The sequence below is a fragment of the Amblyomma americanum genome, chromosome 4, assembly GCF_052857255.1.
Source record: "Amblyomma americanum isolate KBUSLIRL-KWMA chromosome 4, ASM5285725v1, whole genome shotgun sequence".
NCBI classification, from domain to species: Eukaryota; Metazoa; Arthropoda; class Arachnida; order Ixodida; family Ixodidae; genus Amblyomma; species Amblyomma americanum.
This window is the reverse complement of record NC_135500.1, coordinates 124,952,415-124,973,552: the sequence shown is the minus strand read 5'-3', so window position 1 is coordinate 124,973,552 and position 21,138 is coordinate 124,952,415. Positions and strand designations below refer to the sequence as shown.

At 44.9% G+C, this 21,138-nt stretch overlaps 1 protein-coding gene across 2 annotated transcripts in view; it reads right to left on the bottom strand.

The window, feature by feature from the left end:
- The window catches only part of LOC144128310 (low-density lipoprotein receptor-related protein 4-like), a 342,886-nt gene that overhangs the window by 124,634 nt on the left and 197,114 nt on the right, over positions 1–21,138 (bottom strand). For both annotated transcript variants that reach the window (XM_077661628.1, XM_077661629.1), the window contains exons 3-4: positions 2,984–3,097; positions 2,613–2,726 (exon numbers count right to left, since the gene is read on the bottom strand). In XM_077661628.1, the coding sequence (XP_077517754.1) occupies positions 2,613–2,726; positions 2,984–3,097 (228 nt within the window). The remainder of the gene's footprint in view (positions 1–2,612; positions 2,727–2,983; positions 3,098–21,138) is intronic.

Below are 21,138 nucleotides of genomic sequence, written 5' to 3'. Positions count from 1 at the left end.
GGATTATTTTTCGTTCCGAGTCGCTTATAGTCAGAGTGCTTCGGTGCTCTGAAAATCTCTTAATGTTTTAAGTCTCCGCACTCGACGGACATTCTCCCTGTTCATCAATCTTTCACTCATTACACTATGGCAATTCACGTTGCGCCTCTCATACCAACCCGACACATCCCACTTCCCCTCGCATGAACCATGCCCACAACGTACCTCCAATTTTCGCACGCACCACTAAATATCAGTATGGAAAAATAACATTCTTACATTCAACCTTAGTCGGCATGACCAATCAGTCTAGATTGCAAACCGGATTAATGTCGCTTGGCCAAACTGGCAACAGCTGTTAACGCTTTGTTACAGTTGTTTTCACATGCTTCTATTAAATCGTATAGTTTAATTGTCCATGAGTGCTGCTCTGCAACGTAGCCCTGTGTGTTTTCCCCATCATCGTTTCTTGCCAAATTTCCAGTTGCGGAATGCTCTTTGCACACGATTCATTTGTAGTTGTTTCTTGTTTGAATCGCGTATCTTTCCTGAAGCTTTAGATTCTACTTGCCTTATAAATAAGCGTTTCATTTTTCTGTTTCGCAGTCTGGATCGTGAATCGTAGGTGGTTTCTCTGTTTTTTTTTGCCTAGCCATACCATCTGTTCCTTGCACTGTGTACGCAGCTTTGCCTTCTTTGGCAAGGCTCCCCGCCCCGGTGTTGCCACGTGCGAGATAAGCTTGCGTCAGTCGCATGAAGGAAAAACATCGTACAAGAATCTCGGGCGAAAGACGCGGCACACAAGCGAGTGACCAGGGCTCGCAGGCGGGAATTGGAAGCGCGCCCGGAGCAAGGGCCGTCGCGTCCACATATAAGCATCCGCTGTAGGAGCATTGGGCTGAGGCCAAGCGTAAGGCATGCGCGAAACTCCAAGTCGTCCGTGGAAGATGGTAAGGTCTATACAAAAACACAACGGAAAGCCTGCTAGCGATCACCAAACGCTTTAACACGAATGTGGTTAAGCGTATCTTGCGCACCACTGGCAATTTTTGTTTCGCGATTAATAGTTTAATTAACTTTAAATATCTAAATTAATAAATATTGACTTTGGACAACAAGTTGCATTGAAAGAGTTGCCGAGTACCTTCAGAAACTCCACTCCATCATGTACTACAAGGAAACCCTGAATAAAATTTCTTGTAGTTGCGAGTAGCGCTGTGTCCCCTCTGTGTCGTCGTTTGATAGCGCCAGGTTTTTTCATAAGGAAACCCTCACGCCTGTCTTCTTTTCCCAGCTCCAAAGAAAGCCCGCCAAATACAAAAACAAACCACGTGACTAGCGCATTCGCGCGCCACGATTGTGCTGCTCTCAAGCATGGTTTGAGCAAACGAAACCACCTTGACTCGACGGCCCTGCAGCAGCGGCAGGCCGTTATGTTGGCGGTGGTTTTTCGTCCGCGTCAGCCAGTTCGCACACATGACGGTGTGAGTTGCCACCGCCAACATATCGGCCTGCCGCTGGTGCGGGACCGTTGAGTCAAGGCTGCATGTGATTTTGTTTGCTCAAACCATGTTTGAGACAGATGATTTCGTTTGCTCAAACCATGCTTGAGAGCAGCACGATCGGGCTTTTTTTGGAGCTGGGAAAAAAAAAAGACATGCGTGAGGGTTTCCTTACCGTAATTGGTGGAACGGGGTTTTCAAAAGGTGCTCGACAACTCTTCAAATGCAACTTGTTGTCTAAAGTCAATATTTATTAATTAAGATAACTAAACTTAATTAGGCTATCAATTAATTGCGATACAAAAAATTGCCTATGATGCGCAAGATGGGTATCACCAATATGCACCTGGTTTCACTCGCCTGTCTCGAATAATTTATTTTTAACGCTTGGCTTAAGTTACCTGGGACACCCGGTATATATAATTTATATACTTTTGAAGCGAAAAACTTCACTACGCTAGGTAAAGCAGTCTTCCGGTAGGCAGCACAAAGACCTCGAATGACCTTCAGCACAACCAAGGGTAGCCGTGTTTGACTATATGTGGCACAGTTATGGTGTCGAACCCTTGACCCCTGACCTTGACCCATGACGTTTAGTTGACATTTGACCTTTGACATTGCGTGACCTTTTGGTTGACCTGTGACCTTAAGAACATCCGATGGGGTGATGTTAAGCCACGTGATGACATCCGATGGGGTGTCGTAAGACCATGTGATACACGTCATAGCCACGTGGTTGTAAACGTATATGTAGAACGGGTGTCGGGAGCGTGTAGCGGAGCTGCCATGGACAAGCCTTAGAATTCCAGGGTTAGCCAAGTTAAGCCACTGCCAATTTTTTTTTTACGACGCTGCACAGTGAGTGGACAAAACCGACTTCGTCCTGAAATGGGAGGTCCAGCTTCGACGAGATAGAAACAAAGGACTATGTCTTTTGTTAACTGCCGGTAGCTATGAATTCTTCTCAACGACTGCGAGGCGTTCTCACACGTTCGGAGGTTGGTGTTCAGTGATGCATGATTGGAAAGTTTTAGCCAATCACTGACACGCACTACATATTAACAACGTTCCTTTTAAATACATTACCGTGGAACTGCTAAGCTGCCTACAAACAGATCGAGCGCTACTCACGGCATATCTCATCGGTAGTGTCCCCACAGTCGTCGTAGCCGTCACAGTGCCAGGACTTTGGAACGCAGCGTCCGTTGTCACATTCGAACTCATCGTGAGTGCAGTTGCGGGGTGCTGTGTCGAAAACAAAAACGTCACTGCCAGGGTCACTTCGAATACACGCTAGAAAGAGCTGCTAGCGTCGAGAAAAAAGGTTTTAATGCTGCCCTTAATACTGAAGGCTACTGATGCAAAATTTTCTTAAAATACTTTTTAATCAAGGACAAAGTGAAAAATATGTGCAAAATTTTGCTACCGTAATGTACGTTACCACCATTTGTCAGCATAGTCTAAATGTGTCAGCATATTCAGGAAAAAATTAGTACGCTCACCGCAGTCGGCCTCGTCACTGCCGTCGGTGCAGTCTTTGTTGCCATCGCACCACTGGGGCTTGGGGATGCAGCGGCCATTCTGGCACAACGCCTCCTCCGGTTGGCAGATGGGCGCTGTGAGAGAGGTGCCACTAGTGAGGAGGGAGACGGCTACACTTTTTCTGCGCTCTTAAAGAATACTCAAGACACCCAGTCGCACATAAATAGCATGTCAGCGCGTCCAAAGCGCGAGCGAGCCGACACTGTTTGTAATACACCGCCTGCAACGTCCGAAAAAAAAAATATTCGTCTCTGATTACGCTTTCACATTACTGCGTTTGACCGGTAGAGCTGTTTGTGGTTTTCAGATTTTCAGTTATATGAATAGACTCAAACACCTGTGAGGAGAGCGCTCGGACGGCTCCTCGTTGCCGGTGACGACACGTCATGAGATGACATGTTAGGAAATGATGGTCCACGTAATGGCTTGTCCTAACGCCGGCGCTCACGTCAAGACACAATGATGCGACAGTGAACGCACCTAATACCTAATCGGTCGGCAGTTAGCTCGTTTCTTAGTTTCAGAAGCTGCAGCCGATTGCCCTATTGTCGACTTCCTGAGAACAAAAAATTAATTCGTTGAGTTAGAGGACATTTAGTTGAGCAAAAAACTGCGCAGGAGACTGATGAGGTATGAAAGACGAGCACGTGAAACATCAAAAGAGGGGAATAATGGGATTTGTGCTGCCGAAGCACAGAACGTAGCTTGCAAGCAAAACTAAACGGCTGTAATCACAATCACGCATTCGCGTACAAAACAGTGCGCTGATTATGCCGCCCTTTAGGTGTGGAATGTTTTTCACAGTGTAATAGAAAAAAAAAGGTTTTTTGGTGAAACGAAATGGCGCAGTACATGTCACATCTCGGCGGACACCTGAACTACGCCGTAAGAGAAAAGAAGGTGAAAGTGCAAGAAGAAAGAGCGAAAGAGGTGCTGTAGTGGACGGCTCCGGAATAATTTCGACCACTGGCCAGGGATCTTTAATGTGCACTGACATCGCACAGCACACGGGCACCTTAGCGCTTTTTCTTCATAAAAACGCAGCCGCCGCGGTCGGGTTCGAACTCGGGAACTCCGGATCAGTAGCTGAGCGCCCTAACCACTGAGCCTCCACGGATGGTACAGTGTAACAGCCATTAACATTCCAGAGCCGCGCCGCGCACAAGGCGGAGTCCGAAGGCCGTGAGAGGTTAGAGAAATAGGCCGCGGTTTCCTTCACACTCTGCCTCTGTTGCGAGCTTAGAGAGCCTTAGGCACCATTTACACATGCGATGCCTCAGGAGCTAAGTGCCGAACCGGGATCATCAACAGCAATTTGATCCCGGCCGTAAGAAGGGAGTCGAACTTCGGTGTAGTGATGATTGCTTGTCACTCGGCCAATATACTTAAGGTGCTAGTACCGTTTTGTTTTCATACAAGGTTCTAACTACGGTTACGCTTGAACTGCCCTTGGTTTCGCGATTGCTGAAGCACAGCTTTTACAGCGCGAGCTGTTTATGGAGCATTGTCCGCCCGTGACGAAGCTTAACACCGCTCTCGTCGCCCCGTTCTTCAATAACGCGTCCACCACCTGCACTTGGTTTGCGTTACCTGCGACGTCTTCGAGTGGGCCGAGTGCTCACCCGTGACCAAGTGACCGCCTCCTGCATGCTACCTGAGCCTCGCGGTTCGAGCAACCTTTATCGTCATTGGTTGGAATGCACGGGGTTAACACAACCAAACGGTCTGAAACGCCTCTGGAGTCTGCAGGTAGTAGAGGGAGACAGCACCCATTATAGGTGGCAGTTTGGACGCATGCAGCAAAAGCAGAAAACTGCGCTCAAACGAAATGCCCGGAAGCAGCCGGAAGCCCTGTCCCAGATATTTTATAGAGAAAAATCCACAACGTTTACTCTAGACTCGGCAATGCGGAAAACTAGAGAGGCAACAGTGTCGCCTATCCGTGCTGGGGCAGCTTCCCACTTCATTTGTATTACAACTCGATGCCAGCCGAAGCCAGAGTGCGCGTCTTCCTTCGTAGCGAGCAAGTCGTTAGGATGGCCACCAGGATAGCGACGCGTATAAGAAGGATGCTGGAAAAGGATACTCTCCGATTGGTGCATCCTTTCGTCGTCAGTCGAGTTGTCTACTCAGCACCCTACCACCGCCTCAAGAAACTGGACATCAAGCACATCGACATCATAATCACAACGGCCTACAAGAAGGCCCTGGGCTTCTCTTTCGAGACGTCGACGGACCGGCTATTACGACTGGAAGTCCACAACAAGACAGACGAGCTGGTTTAAGTACACGTAACGATGGAGGCGGCCCTGCTCTTCACTACTCGAACAGGCCGACATCGACTGCCCCTTTCAGATAGATACCAAAACCAACATCCCAGCCGTGTGGAGAGGGCAATTCAAGGCAACCCCACTACTGAGAAATATACATTCTGATTTCCACCAAGCAAGACGACAGGCACGAGCCGAAGCTATCAGAAAGCACTACAGCGGGCGCGAGGGCCTGTTCCACATCGATGCTGCTGGCCCCGAGCAGTGAATGGCGCCTATCGTGGTAGTGCACCAAAATCACACAGTGGACCTACTAATACTAGCCATCCAGGTTCCACTGGCTGCAGAAGAAGTGGCGATTTCCCTAGCTGCAACACACACTGCCTCACAACACATTCTTGCAGAAGCGGAGGCAGCGTATTGCAGTTACCTCATGGATAGAATAGCACCACTAGCAACTAAAGTACCGCATGGTAGCCACATCCATGGACCAACCTACACATAAGCACCTAGTATGGGTACCTGGTTGCCAGGGCCTCCCAGGGAACGAGAGCGCACCCGCCTCAGCTCGAGCATCTTTTCCCCGGGCACTCAATATCGACGTGGTGGAACACCCAACCCTAATACTAACTTACACCTACACACTTAAATATTTAAGACTAGCCCGCCGGGTCTACCGTCTGCCGCCTAAAAAAACTAAACAAAGCTGAGAAACAACACCTCTGCAAACTGCAGACCAACACCTTCAATAACCCGCGTAGACTGCACACAATAGATCCGGAGTCATTAATCGCAATGGAATTTCTGCTGGAGAAGGCGGATCTCTACCATATGATATGAGCCTGCCAATAAAGGCTATCGATATCAATAACCAGCCAACGCAGGAAGAGTGGGAGGCAGCTCCGACCAGCTTGGACGAAATGAGTCAAAAATAACTCATCGGCAGAGCTTGGGGAGCAGTCTGGGCCAAAGAAGTTCCAGCCAGACAGCCACAGCTGGCCGTACAACCTTGTAAAGTGTTTCAATAAAATATTTTCTGTTTAGTTCGTAGGGGCTCTAAGCAGTTATTAGGTAAAGCGGCGTAGCATTACTACAGTGTGTAGATGCCTGGACTGTTCCGTGGTGGAAGGAATTATATAAGGGAGAATAGGGGCAGACATTTAGAAAAGCTGATAATGTTTACAGAACCTTTCGCTGAATTTCGCGATTAAAGCAACAATCGTACACGTGGTTAATTTTTCACAACATTGTTTAGTAGCGCGGTTTAAAACTGGATTTAGACGATAATCTAACAATTACGTGCCGCGGTGGCTCAGTGACCATGCCGTTCGGCTGATGAGCCTAAGGACGCGGGATCAAATCGCAACACAAATAGAAGCAACAGAGAAATAAGGCTGATTAAAGTTTATAACAATTATCACAACAAGAGCACCAGGAATATAAGTGAGAAGCAGCTCAATATCTTTTCAAGTTAAAAAAAAGAAAAAGTAGGTTAAACTATATGACAAAAAGTGATAATCTTGGTAAAGGACATTTACCAAAATTATTTTTTCTGCTCTTCCGGTACTTTAATGCATGCAGGGTAATCGAATCATTCAGAGCCGCGGTAAAGACGTCATTAAAAGTTAAGCGGCCCGTGCGCGTCGCGCTGTAAATTCTCGAATTCCGGAAACAGTAGGTTTGAACTGAGCAGCTTTGAATTTTGAAAAGCCGCCTAAGCAGTAATTGCAGTTGCTAAAGAAAATGGAAAAGAGACGGGAGATGACAGTTGAATTGAAAGTAGCATTTTTAAAATGAATACCTAAGAAAAATTCTTTTTTGTTAAAAAAATAATTGAGATGAGCAAAGGCGCGCAGCAAAACATCCATTCAGACGTAAATGCCTCTGCAGGTCGTTCGTAACTAATTGCTTTCGCAGCACACTTGACATTTGCACACACCGCCTTGATAAGATGAAACGTTCGGCCTTTCTCTACAAATGACCGTAGAAAGCATTTCGCTGCCGATCCGGCGCAGTAGAGCATGGCGAACATCATTAAAGAAGTCCTACATCACATTTGAACAACGTAAATAAATTTACCCAGTCAGTGGATGCTGTTGTGATGGACATCCTAGTTTTATATTGCGCCTCCAAACTACGGAGGAAACGAAGAATGAAGCGTGAAAGTTTGCAGTATTTTTCTTTAGACATTTAAGAACTAGCACCCTCTTCGTGAATCGTGTTAGGGGCACATGTTTCGAAACGTCCACTCTTCGGATAACTTCAAGCGTAACAAAAACGTCACGCGTTACAACATCGGCATAGACCCTGAAGTAACCAGGCGACATAGCGTAGCATGCAGCGTTGGCAGTCGGGTCGAATAAGTGCGCCTTGCCTGAAAGTAGGTGCCAATCAAGAAAAAAAAAACGAGGACGCGATGACGCTAACGATGAAGTTTCACAGGGTGGGGCCGGTGGAGAAGTGCCTATCTTTAAGTCTGGTAATTATCACAAGAGGAGAATGAAAGGTGGGAAGAGGGCCAACACTAAGTTTCGATTCCCAGTTGGTCCTCCTCTCCAAAACCCATTAGGTTAATTCTTGTAGAGGAGCTTCATGAAGCAGTGTTCCTTAACTTCCAATGCATACTACGTTTTTCTGAGGAATGTTTCGAGACCCTTTATTGCTGAGGACAGAATCACGTAAGCCATATGAAAGTACTGAGTGTTGGAGGCCCGCAGGCAAAGAAAGCACAAACACGGCCAGCGAGTGGAACTTAGCCAATACCTGCACTTTGGCTTCCTTTGGGCGCAATTAACAGCAAGGATTATTAAAAAAAGATGTTATAAAATACCTCAGGGGAAAACGCAGGGATTTCCCAAAGTAATGCATGGAAAGATCAGTCAAAAGAGGACATTTTTGAATTTGACTTACGGAAATTTAGGTTACGGAATGGCACATTCCTTATTTAAAGCGAACTTTTGGGCGCTAAGCCAGATTGCATTGAATACATAGCTACAAAACACCTCTCGTTATTACGTCGGAAATTATTATGCACGTTAACTTTCATTTTGTATAAGTCTGGGTTTTGCACTGCTGGTTGTGCACTGCACTGCAGGATGTGTCTAGGTTGTGCACTGCAGCTCACTCGACAATCATAAAAGGTCCCACAACTGCGACTCAGGGACGCCTTTGAGTGCACTCTACTCTAAATGCATTCAGGTACAAGTAGAAGTATTGTGTACGGGAACCCACGAGTCCGAAGCCGATAGCGGACCTCTGGCTGTTCTAAAGAATGGAGGCACACCCAGCTGTCATTTCAAGGCGACTGCTTTTGGAAATGGTGTGGCAGCTACGCAAGCAAAGTGATCGTTTCATGAGTATTCCGCTTTTCGAATGAGTGGCATTCTCCTCAAAATTCTTATTGCTCCAAAAATTCGGGACTTTTGCCTTCGTGCTTGCGACAGGCCGTGATTCAAATTTTTAGAACAGCCCCAGCCATGAGGTCGACCCGCATTGCGACAGGTTTGCGTGCTCTCTTTCATATTGATTCAACCTGCGCACTGCATTTTTGTTGAAAACTTTTCTTCACGAGCTGATATTGAGTTGAACACTCGGTCACAGTGTCAGTGCGAAGCTTAGGTTTCTTCGCTTCTAGGAAAATATATTTTGCTTTCCTGATCGTGTCTAACTTGATTTGTTGGCACGTAAACATTCATTCACGTTTAGAAATTTGAAAAACCTGTACAATCCTGAGAATCCCCTCAGAATATTGCGGGCTATACTGTCTCGTGGCCGCGATTGAGCCCACAGGCGAGGCAGTAATAGTCTTGGCATATTCTGACCTGCTCTTTTTCCATTGATTATTCTCGACGGCTGCATCACTGCTTAGTATTGCGAACCATTCATTGCATCTATATGAGGGTACTCTGTATACTGTCTGTACTTGTTTGTTTGATTTGATTTACACGGTTTACCGTCACAAAACGATTCAGGCTAAGAGGGTCACTATTGTGGAAAGCTCCAGCTAATTTAGACCACCCGGAGTGCTTTAACACGCACTCACATCGCACAGTGTACGGGCCTCTACGATTTTGCCTCTATCGAAATACGACCGCCGCGGCCTGTATCGAACCCGCGTCTTTAGGGTCAGCAGCCGAGCACCACAATTACTGAGCCACCTTGAGGGCTGGTTCAGTACTCGTAAGAAAATTATTGGCAGCATGTTAACAAGCATGAAAATGAAGTACAACGTCTTTGATGTCCTTCGCAGCAACCGGACCGACAGATCACTGAAGCTCTATAGGGTTCTTTGTAAAAGCGGGCGAAGAATCCTCCTCTGCGCCAGTGGAATTTCAGGTTGTGACTGCTGGACCTCATTGATAATGGCTGAAAGTTATTTTTGAAACTTCCTCAATTGTATCTGTGTGTCAGAAAACGAGCGATGCTTTAATAGTAGCCGATAGAGGTGTAACATAATGAAAATAACCGATGTTGCGCTAGATGCCGGTGATTCAACGTCACTCTTCTACCTCTGTAGTTGCATCGAATATTCTTTCCGGGCCTAGAATTCGGTCGTTGTTACTGGAAAGCCCCATTTCTCAAGCCACATCTCTCTTAAGTGCGTCAATATCCCGAGGAATGAAGTTTTAATCGACGCCTCAAGCATTAAGTTTGGGCCTAATAAAGAGGCGTGCTTTGACTTGTCTGCTGACGCAGCTATAAGAAGCTGTTGTTTCGATGCCCAAAATATAAAGTTATTTTCGGTTGGTCAGCTGACCGCGCCGTCCAAAACCAAAGAGAGGGTAAGACCAGAGGTGTCCTTTCTCGTCACTCTCACAATCAAAGTCAAGTGTTTGTGGGTCTTCAATAAAAGCTAGAACCACGAGCCGCCAAATTCCAGAATCGTATGCTTAGTTAGTAATTGCGTGAGAGTGTCGCACTTCTGGAACCAATTGTCCCACTACGGGAGGCTCTCTTGCAAAGTAACAAAGTTTGACCCTGGTATAGAAAGAAGAGGACATGCCCGAATGTTAGCCAAGGCTATTTTTGTTCCTGCAGCCACAAGTGAAATTTTCACCTCGCACCATGTTCAGACCATTCAACTGAACACAGACAGTGCCCGAGCTCAAAGCAGTCAAGACCGACGAATGCAGGTGCGATGACGACATCTCAGTCTTGGATGCGCAGAAGGCGCAAGCCTCACCTAACGTAAGTTGTCCTGCGTCGTGACATGTTTTATTCAGGACGTCTTTACTTTGAGGTGAGCTATTACAGGCACGTCGGCGCGTGGAAGTAGTCAATTAAACAGAAAAGCTGGAGGAGGTAATGCCTACAAACCAGGTGAAAACTAAGAAGGGCCAACTTGAACCAGAAATGCTCTTTCATATCTCCGTTAAACATCCCCAGTGAGGCGAAGCCTAGACTGCCCGCTTTTGGATCTCTTATGTCAGTCGCTTCCGCGAAGTCGTCTCACGAGCTTCGTGCTTCAAAAAGAGCACCAGTGAAAGACAAAAGAACGATAAAACCCGTGTGACGACAGGCTTGAAACAGTGAACAGTGGGTGTTTTGGATCTCTTGTCCACTCATGCGCGGAGAAAGCCCTGCGCCTAAATCTCAAGTCTCCTTTGATGCGATTCCAAACTCTTCTTTCTCGGCACCCCCGCCGCTGCCCCGCTAATCACATCTGAGACTGGTGCATAATTCAAGAGGCACAGAGTGCCTCCTGTCGGCCCGACGAATTGATCCGAGAAACGTGGCGAAATTGGGAAACCTTTTGGGAAGAAGTGCCTGCTCGGTCGTCGCACTTTCTTGTATGCTGTGCCACGGTACTGGTCTTATTTTTCTTTTATGTGTTTTTTTCTCCCGCCGTGCTTAACTCGCAATGCATTTGGCCGGTCCGCTGAGAACGACAATGCGTGCTATTGGCGTATTCGGTCGACATGATCGATTTACGGTTGTTATCCGCTGTGAAGGCGGCGAGGCAAATGTCGTAGAACACGGAAGTTTGGACGTAATTCTGTGGCAAACGTCTTACAACAGCAAGAAAGTTTGGATGTAACTTTGCAGGGTGCGGCGCAGTTTGCGAGGCAAATCACGAATGTGCTTCGAATATCCTCCGAAACAGTAATTTTTATTATTGATTGATTAGCAAAAGAGAGCTTTCTTGCTCACGATGAAGCGAGTAGAGGGTATGCGGGCAATTTGTCAAGTTACGTTTCACGAAACACGGTCATTATTACATACGGTTAGGCGGTTTATTAGGCGGCTATATTGGCCCTTCTTTTGCTTTGCGAAGGGCCTGATGCAGACTTTCGCGGAAAGAGCCAGAAGTAATTAATTACTTGTAATAAATGACATTCTCTTCGAATTTTTGTTACGGATTGATTATTATTGTGGAAAGTAACGTTCACGGTACCTCAATACTTTTTAAAATAATCGACTACTAATAGTCTGCGACGTTTTGTTTCCTAAGAACAAACTGTGCCATTAGCTTAACTCGAGAACTTGAACTAGGTGGGAAAGAGTGGTGTAACACGGAATTGCCTCGGGTTAGAGCGAAAACAATCAAGCTGCGGAGAAGCCGCTGGAGGGTTGATGTCCGCACATGCTAGCCGGAGCGGACTGCGTTTGATTAGTCCTGTGTTCCGCGCGTACCGCACATCGCGTTTTTTAGTTCGCCACGACGCCACAACAGAATGACATGTTTGGTGAGCTTGGCCTTTGTCCCAATCACAGAGCGAATAACAGCGAATCGCAGCGCATGGCATAGCTTCGAGGTGGTGTTCAAGGTCTTCGTATCTTAAAGTACCCCATTTCCCTCAGATGTGTACATCGAGAAGATATTCAGCTTATCTACTGATGTGTTCCCAGCAAAAAGATTAAAAAAAATGCCGGAGAAGGCTTAGAAAAATAACTGCAGGTGAAATTAGAAACGCATGCACGACAACACACAATACATCAAGCAAGCCGCACGAACTCACTCTCGTCCCTGTAATTTGTGCTCGAATCAAAAGTGGACGAAAAATAACGTAACAGCTATCGATTACTTATTTTCCATGGGCCAGTCAGATTAGTTACGTTTCTGGGGAAGTAATTGCAAATATAATGGGCTGCTTGTTTTCTGCAGCGCCTACAAAAGTGAGCTGATGTAACTTTGGACAATGCTTCAAATGAATTGTTACTTCTGAGAAGGAGACCTTTAGGCGCTGATCTTGCTGCGAAGTGTTCAATACCTTTGTTGATTCTTTCCGTTCTTGCAGTCATATGAGCCAATTACGCATAAGCTTGAATTCGCTTCTTTGCCGGAAATTCAGTATTTTTTTTGTTTCACCACCACGTTGCTCATGGTAAGAAACTAATAGCTGCACTTTTTCTAAAAAAAATAGTGGTGGTAGTGAAGGTGTGATATGATAGCGTTTTAGCTGTTTGGTGTAGTGTTAGACCATTTGACTATGAAGCGATGTATGCTAACCATGTTGTGAAAAATGTGAATTTTTGAGAAGTTAACCTTGACTTCGACAAACATGAAATACAAAAATGCAAATCGCACTGGCTGTTATATTCCGAGCCGCTACAAAAAAGTGATTGAAGTGGTAGATCTTCCAAGAGCTGTGTTTTAGTCTCCCATAACGATTCTGAATTTTCACTTTTCCCTAGCCGACCATTGTTTAAACTTTGAATGGTTTTGAAACAAGTGCTATTCGAGGCATACAGACGCCATTGCTTTTGACCTGTGCTCAAGGTCTCTTACAGACTAAATTCTGTGAGGAACTTAAATTGGTTGCAACTTTAGTGTTGCTGTTAATTTTGTAATTAGCAGGTGTGCAGTTTCGGCTGCGGAGGAAAGAAATCAGCACAATTTTAGAGGTATTCAAGGACATAAGGTACGTAGTGTGCCATTCCAGCAAGTGAATTAGGCCATATCGGAGGGCAGAAGTATTGACCAAGGCCGTTACAGAACAGTATAGTACGCAGTCAAGCAGTACACAGCAGTATAGTACACAGTATAGTACGCAGTACAGAGTCATCAAGGGCGCACCGCAGACTGACTGTTAGCGGAAACAAACTGCATGCGGTGTGATTAAAAGCCTTGGATCCGACTAAGTACTTGTGGATGGAAGTTTAATTCAGACAGCTTAAGCAGAAGGCCGGGGTGAGGTGCCTTGTCGAATGCTTCCTCGCAATCAATAAATATAGCATCAGGAGGAATGTTGCGATCTAGATTAAAATGAATGACATGAAGAAACACAGCAAGTTGCGTTTCGCACGAATGTCCTTTACGGTAGCCATGCTGGCTTGAATGAAAAAAGTTGACAGATAGTGGAAAGGAACCTACGTGGGAGATAAATGATGCGTTCCACAATTTTAGAGCACATACTAGTTAATGAAATTGGTCGGTAATTTTCTGGAGATGATTGGTTACCTTTCTTGAAGACTGGGATTACTTGCCCAGTGCGCTGGTCAAGGGGGATGTAACAGGTGTAAAATGACTACTCGAAAATAAGGGATAGAACAAGGATGCAAACATGTTTAGGGTTTTTTTAAGACTTTCGAGTTTATTCCGTCAATACCGGAGGAAGATAAATACCTTAGCGAGTCTATGATTTTGAAAACGGAAGGGATTATAAGTAATTTCTTCCATTTGTTCATGCGAGAAAGGCGGGAAGTCGGGAAGGTCACGGGTGGTTTAGTTAGTAAAAACAATACAAAATGCGGCATTTAAGACATTAGGTACATCGGATACGGTTACAGGCGAGCTGAAGTTGTCACAGATGGAAATAGTATCAGTTAGGCCAAGATTAATTGTCTTCCAGAAGTGTTTGGGCTGGTCTGTAGCATGGTAGGAAGGGTAGAAGAATAAAAGAGGCGTCTAGTTTGGGTAGGAAGGTTAGAATATTGCTTCGCGATAGTACAATACTTGCTCCAAGCTAGTTCAGCGTTAAATGAATTGGCAGATTAGAAAAGCCTTTTTTTGTTTTTTAGGCTTCTGAGTGCCATATTAAACCAAATAGAACGTTTTCGCTCAGTTATGGTGATCCTAAGGATATAAAGCCTTATCAAGCGTAGTAACCCAGATTTAAAAAGCAACCAGTTAGGTTCAGTAGAACGTAGACGATAGGTACAGCCCAAATTATTATAAAAGTTAGTGAGGTCACGATTCATGCTTTAGTAATCACTTTTGGTATAAAGAGTTATTACCTTTTTAGACTTACTGCTCTTTGAAATTTTCGAAGGAAAGGCGGTGTGAACAACGACGGGATCACTAAGGAGAGAAATGTATGAAGGGGCAGAGAATCGTCAGGGTGAGATGTCAGTATAAGATCAAGAATGTTAGACGAATGATCAGTCTTCGGCGTGGGTTCCGCAACAATTTGAGACAAGCCGAAAGTAAGACGTATGGAAAAAGTTACAACCGTCATTACTTTTTGCCTGCGTACTGGCTATATTATTCCAATCTATGGTGGGAAAGTTAAAATCGCCAAATAGCAAAATAGTGGTATTAGGAAAGACCGATGTTATTGAATGGAGCGCGTCATACAAGAGTATTGTGAATGAACTTTCCATAAGAGGCGGTCGGTAACAGACACCGATAAGCACTCGAGGAAAGGAAGCATGACAGCATATCCAAATCATTTCTAGTGAGGTTGTAATGTTCACGAGAGAACAACTTAGGATGCTCTTGGTGGCGATGCGCACGCCGCCGTCGCTGCAGCCGCCAGGCCTCTCTTTCTGAAATGTTTCAAAATAAAAAAATCAGGTAGGATTTTAGTATCTGAAAAGAAAATAAATTAACGAAGTTTCCTTTAGCAACACCAGATTTCTAGATGAAGTACTGATTAAGCCACACAAGGAGTCACGTTTCGGTATTATGCTGCGAATGTCAGTGTATGGAAAGGACAGATGGTTTCTCTTATGCTGGGCTTTCTTAGTGGGTGCGATTGGTGCTGTCGATGGATTACGCTCAAGCACTTTTTCAGACGCATGATCAAAAATCGAAGTTTTGTAATCGGAAACTAGTCTATCGCAGCGGAGTTCGAGGGACAACTGGTTAGACCTGGCGAATTCCGCAAGGCGTCTGCGGGCGAGACGAATGCTAGGAAAAAAATCTTCGCTCACTGCGTATTCAGTTGATTTAGACCTCTTGCATGATGACAAAATTCTCTCTTTGTACTAAAAATGAGAAAATTTTACGATTATGAGACGGTTTTTATTCTTCTACAAAAGCCCATAGCCGATGTGCGAAATGTGCTTGTTCGTGCTGGTGGAAGCAATAGTTTTGAAGCGAGGAGTGTCTAATAAGCTTTTCAACACTGCCAAGCCAGCACCGCAAGGTGTGAAAGGTATCCAAGTTGGATTTCAAAGTAACAATAAATGTGAAGCGTGTGTAGAGCAAATTGTTGATAAATGAAATGGGTAGATGAAAGATCCCTACTGGCATCGTGATTACAGTAGATCTACGCAAATTGATCAGGGGAAAAGAGAAGCCTTAAATGTGCTCACAAATATTTTATGCGTAAAAAAAGGTGATCTTGCACTCATAGAAAGCTCATACATGCAAGCACGGTCATGTCGTGAGCTGCATTCAAGTTTAAAGTTTTCGCTGGTAACGGCTGGGTAGAAGTAGGGATACTCTTCAGCTTTCCTATGCGTATGGGGTAACATTCATTTGTTCCATACCATGAAACAGTGACATGTATTAATCTCTGGAGACATAGAGATGTACTGCCTATGAAAAATGCATGGGCGATTGGTTTACTAGGAAATGTTGTACACAGCGTCAAGGGTATGCAGTGCACTAAAATAATAGGCTGTGGTTGCTTTGCAAAACACAAAGAGCAGATGAACTAACATTGAGACACCTAATTTTGTTTACTTTTGGCAGAATAGCTCCTTTTTACATAACAGAGGACCTCAAGCAAATCAAGCTTTCTCGGGCAAAAATTCTTGAAAGTAGAAAATTGTAAGGCTCTGGTATGGGAATATTGAAGGTAATAATCCATTATTCTGATATGTAGCAAAATCTTTCTTTTTAAGTGGTTCGAGCGATCGCATCGAACAGTTAGGACTGCCATATAAAACCAATGGAGAACCCCTTTGACGATATGAAAAACGTTAATATAAAAAAACTAGAAGACTGCCGTCAGGTGATCTGCGAATATATTGATTGTTAAAGTGAAATCTTAGTTTATATGAAAAAAATGCGTTAATAAACGGTTTCCCGCTCAAAAATACTTTTGTCTTGAATTGATGGGTATGTATCGTCCTTTGAAATAAGGAAAATAAGACTGCTTCTCTGGAAACAGCTGCGGCCATGTGGTTATGGCGTAATCATAGCGCGCAAAGAGCCTACCAAAATGAGTCAGTGTTAACAGTGACAGTACAGAAACGATATCCCGCCGCCAGCGATGTGCTGGAATATTGTTTTTTGGTGCGATTATTCTTGATTGACATCTGATATAAGCCCCCATTAGTCATAATCTCTCTGGCAAAGTGTTCCCACGCAGAAAAATTTGCGGCTCACAGTTACGGAGCACGAGGGTTCTTTGATGCTTCCATACAGGCAGCTTCACAAGATGAACTCGTGCGCCATTCACGTGAACAAATACATGCAATATTAAGGGGAACAGTTAGTTCGCACTCGAATATCAAATTCACATTGGTTTTGCATCGCAGTTAACAATCTGTTTTAGGGATCATTCGTCAGAAGGAAAAGGGCTGTGGAACAAAAGTTGCGGTTTTTCTTCGCAGTAAAGACTTCATAGGTTGTGACGTGCTTTCACCGCATTCTGCTTCTTACTGAGTATTCCTGGACAGCCCTTTTTCATGGTTATGCTGGAAAGATGATGCGCGTCTGAGTGAGCGAAAACTACGTAGTAAGGTTTATGGTTTGTGGGGGTTTAACGTCCCAAAGCGACTCGGGCTATGAGAGACGCCGTAGTGAAGGACTCCGGAAATTTCGACCACCTCTCCTTATTGAGCGCGCGTAACCAGATCTCGTTTCTAATGCTAGTTCATCTTAACACCGCCCCGTCTGGCGCTCAAGTTGAAGCGTCTTTTGAACAAAATTTTTACGTTGTAAATAATTAAAACTTTCTTGCTGACTGCATAAAACTACGAGCCCTTAGTTAAGCACTTTTACCTCAGTCCCCGGAAGCGGCTGATGACCAGTAAAAGTTTTCTGATTAAAATGAACGATTACCGGAAGGTTAGATGCGGTCATGTCATTTTAAAAACCTCTGGGCCGTTAGAGGCAGGCGCCTAAAGTGCTTTTTATGTGGTCGTCTGCTTCAAGAAGAAGTAATTCTATACTCAGTTGAGGCACAAAGCGGTAACCTTTGTGTGTCTGCGCTGTCACTGAAGCGACAGAAAAAAAAAACAAGAAAGAACTCCTCTTGCATACTACAGACTTGTTTTCAGTGATAAAGTATTTTTTTTTTTGCAACAAACGCCAGTGCAAAGAAAAGCGTATATTTAAAATGCGGAGGGGGGGAATCACCATAAAGGTCAGCTTTCAGTTAAGGCACTTAAGGAAGCTGCGGACGGAAGAGCTGGTGCTGGGCATTTATTCAGTGGCACTACTTCGGCCCGAGGCAGGAGAGTGAACAGAGATGATATAAATTGGGATAAATGCAAAAACTTGCCAGTGTTGCCGCAGTTCGTTCTCAAAGTCTAACAGACGCCATCCTTAACAATGGGTCACCTTCGAATGCAGCCGTGACTTTCTTCTGATTTTTGTAATAATTTTGGAAGCCGAGATTAGAAATGTTTTCAACATTCGGAACAAAAAGAAATAGGCAGCACGGTCAAATAACGCTGACCACAAAGCGGAAGGTAAACGAAGTTGTTATCCTGCAGTGTTCTCGCAACTAGCAACTGGTGAAATTTCTCTTGTTGAGGGAGAACATTCGACACATATCTGTACTGCATGAAAATAGCTTCTGGTTGCTGCGAAGCTGTTAGACGACGCGCAACCTAGACTCGGCTTTTTCCTGCATAAAGAATAATCCGCACCACCAGATCGCTACATAGAATAATTCTATTACAAGAAACGGATTTGAAGCAAACAGTGGCCGCCAAGACCACCCAATCTTAGCGCACCATGCGCCTGGCCATCAAATCCTGCGATAGCGGACATGCGTTCACGAGAAAAAACGATGTGTGCTGGGCAATTGGAGGGAGGGAGGAAATTTAAACAGAGGTCTCCGGGAAGCTGTTTCTCTTGATGTTCTGCTAACCACCTTCAGAACCACAGAGCGTCTGATTTATTGGCACTTAGCCGCATTTGGAATACAATTTGAATACAGGGCTGTAGTTGCGCCTTATTTGCCTCAGACCCAAAACGAATGCATCGATAGTTAACTTCATTTGAACCTATTTAATGCCTCAGTCTGACATTCTTCTGGGCTCTTTTCTAATGCGGCGTAAAGTGTAAGTGCGCCATACGCATTAATAGGTCATACCTTAGAAAACGAAACAATAATTCAATGTCAGGCACAGCTAGAAGAAAAAATTACGAGGGCGCTTATCGTCATTATGTGATGACATTGCGTTAGCATTAGGTCTTGCTCTTGCTTGAATAAATAACTTTCCTTAGCGCATTAACCAGCGAAAGCTGAGTGGCTTGGCTGAATGGCTCCCACCTTCCACGGTACACACCCGCTGGGTTGTTCCCGTGGCAACATCGCTCAGGTTGTCCATTCCTCCGCCCGCGTCAGGACCTCCTCCATGCCTCTCCATGCTTTCCGCTACAATTGGAGAGGAGGATTTCTCTTTATACTGTTTGTCCTTTTTTTCAGAGTCGTTTTTAGTCATCTTTATTTTTGCTTAGTCATTTTTTGCAGTTGATTTGGGTTTTTCCCGTGGAAGCCAGCCACCTTCCAGTCTCTTCCTCTTATTCACTAAAAGTACTTTTCCAACTACCAACGGTGGCTGGTGGCGAAACGCTTTATCTATGTGCCAAGTAGTAGTAGTTGGTGGCAAAGGTGCGCAATACTGAGCCGAACAACGGCAGACACTTTTTCCTCACGGGGGGGGGGGGGGGGGGGGCGGGGGGGGATTCTAATGCAACACATTAAAAGAAGTCATCGGGTGGCACGGAGGGGGCGGAGGAGGGTGTTCATTCGCTTCAAGAGCTTGTAGTCGGGATACTTAGGGCGTGCAGCGACTGACGTAGAAGCCATTAAGTGTACGAAGAAGGTAAAATTACAAGTCAATCCAGAGCATTTGCAAGAGGAAAGCGGCTACGTACACGGGCTGAACTGACGGCACAAGAACTCCAGCGGGTAATTTATTTTACTTCTGTGCACGAATTTATGTCCTCGAACAAAAAAAAAAGGAAAATGCGGGAAAAATACTGGAAGCCACGGCACGCTCTCATCGATTCGAGTTATGAGCATCCGAAACAGATGGCGATGATGGCCTGCCCGTGTTTGACGCGAAAGAGATGATAACGGAAGATTACGATAGGTGAGCAACAAGCTTTGACACCAGCGCCGGCCGCTAGTCCTGACTGTTATCATAGGGAAAGCGAACTGTCGCATTAATAACAACAGCACTTAAGAGACTGTACCTTTACCTGCTTTTAGATTTAGTTAAATCTGTTTTGCAAAACTGTCAGTGCACCTTCCATGAATGGTCGTAGCGCTAACCTTGATAATTTCTCAGTACTATCCATTCTAATTTGCCAAGCGAACATGACACTATTTCCCTGCTAAACACGGTCCAAAACTGGCTTAATTTGTGATACATGATCTGAAAAGAAACGTCACTAGAGCACGAAAAAGAACAAGCGCCACACGAAGACAGTCTTATTGGCACGAGATATCAGCTCGGCTTGCTTCTACAATGGAAACTTCGAGTGAGAACATTATTTCGCTCTCGCTATACCATAAGCTTGCCGTCCCGGTTAGCTCTGTTGGTGGAGCGACTGCTCCGGTGAATCTGTGGACCAGGACGAACTTTTATTTAACTGCGAAGTTTCTGAGAAAGCTGTATAGGTTTCCTTTGTAGCCGTGTGGCTGCGCTTGGGTGGATGGCAATGAGTAATTGCTCCCTTGTTACAAGCCTGCTGTACTGCCTTTCTATATATTGCGCGCCTTCCAATATTTAGTCTGCCTCCCTCCCATAGCCTGCTTTCCTATCTATTGCGCGCGTTTCACTAAATAAAAATCAGTTTTCATCTCAACGCTCTTTCCCGCCTTTCTTCGTGTCGCCTTCGGGCACCTAAATTCGCGCGGCTTTACATATATAAGAATGGACCCACTAGCCAAGCGAAGAGTTCTTCTCGTGACTGTCTCCCCTTTTTCAGTGAATGGTTTTCAGTGTTGACATTTCGAATTCGCCGACAACCATTTTTTCAGTTTCACTTCCATATATTTTGCGATAGCGTCCGTACGTCCTTGCTTATTTCTGTGTTCTTTTGATGTTGATTATAGCAGCTTTTTGCGCTTACGTATCGGTACGTACTTAGGCCCTTGCCTATTGTGTATTGTTTATTTAATCTGCTTCATTATTCAATAGGGCTTACTGTAATTATGTTCGTCCATTATTTTTGTCATCGCTGACGTGTGCTCCGTGTTCTCTATGTTGTTTTATTGAGTCTTAGGTGGTCAGCAGCAGAGATTTTTTTTAAATACGTAAAAAGGATTAACCAGCGCCACTTCAGGCACCAGGCTCTCCTTTAATGTCCATGCAAATAAGAAAGTTGTTTTTTATTCTTTGGCCAGCGTCTGCCCTTTCACGCCATTTAGACAAACGATATTTCTCAGCTAGCAGTTCTTTGGTCTATTTTGCATATCTCCTAGTGTCGACTGAGTCCCTCTTAGAATTCCTTTGGGTGACCTTTCCTGCAATTGTCTTTTTATCGT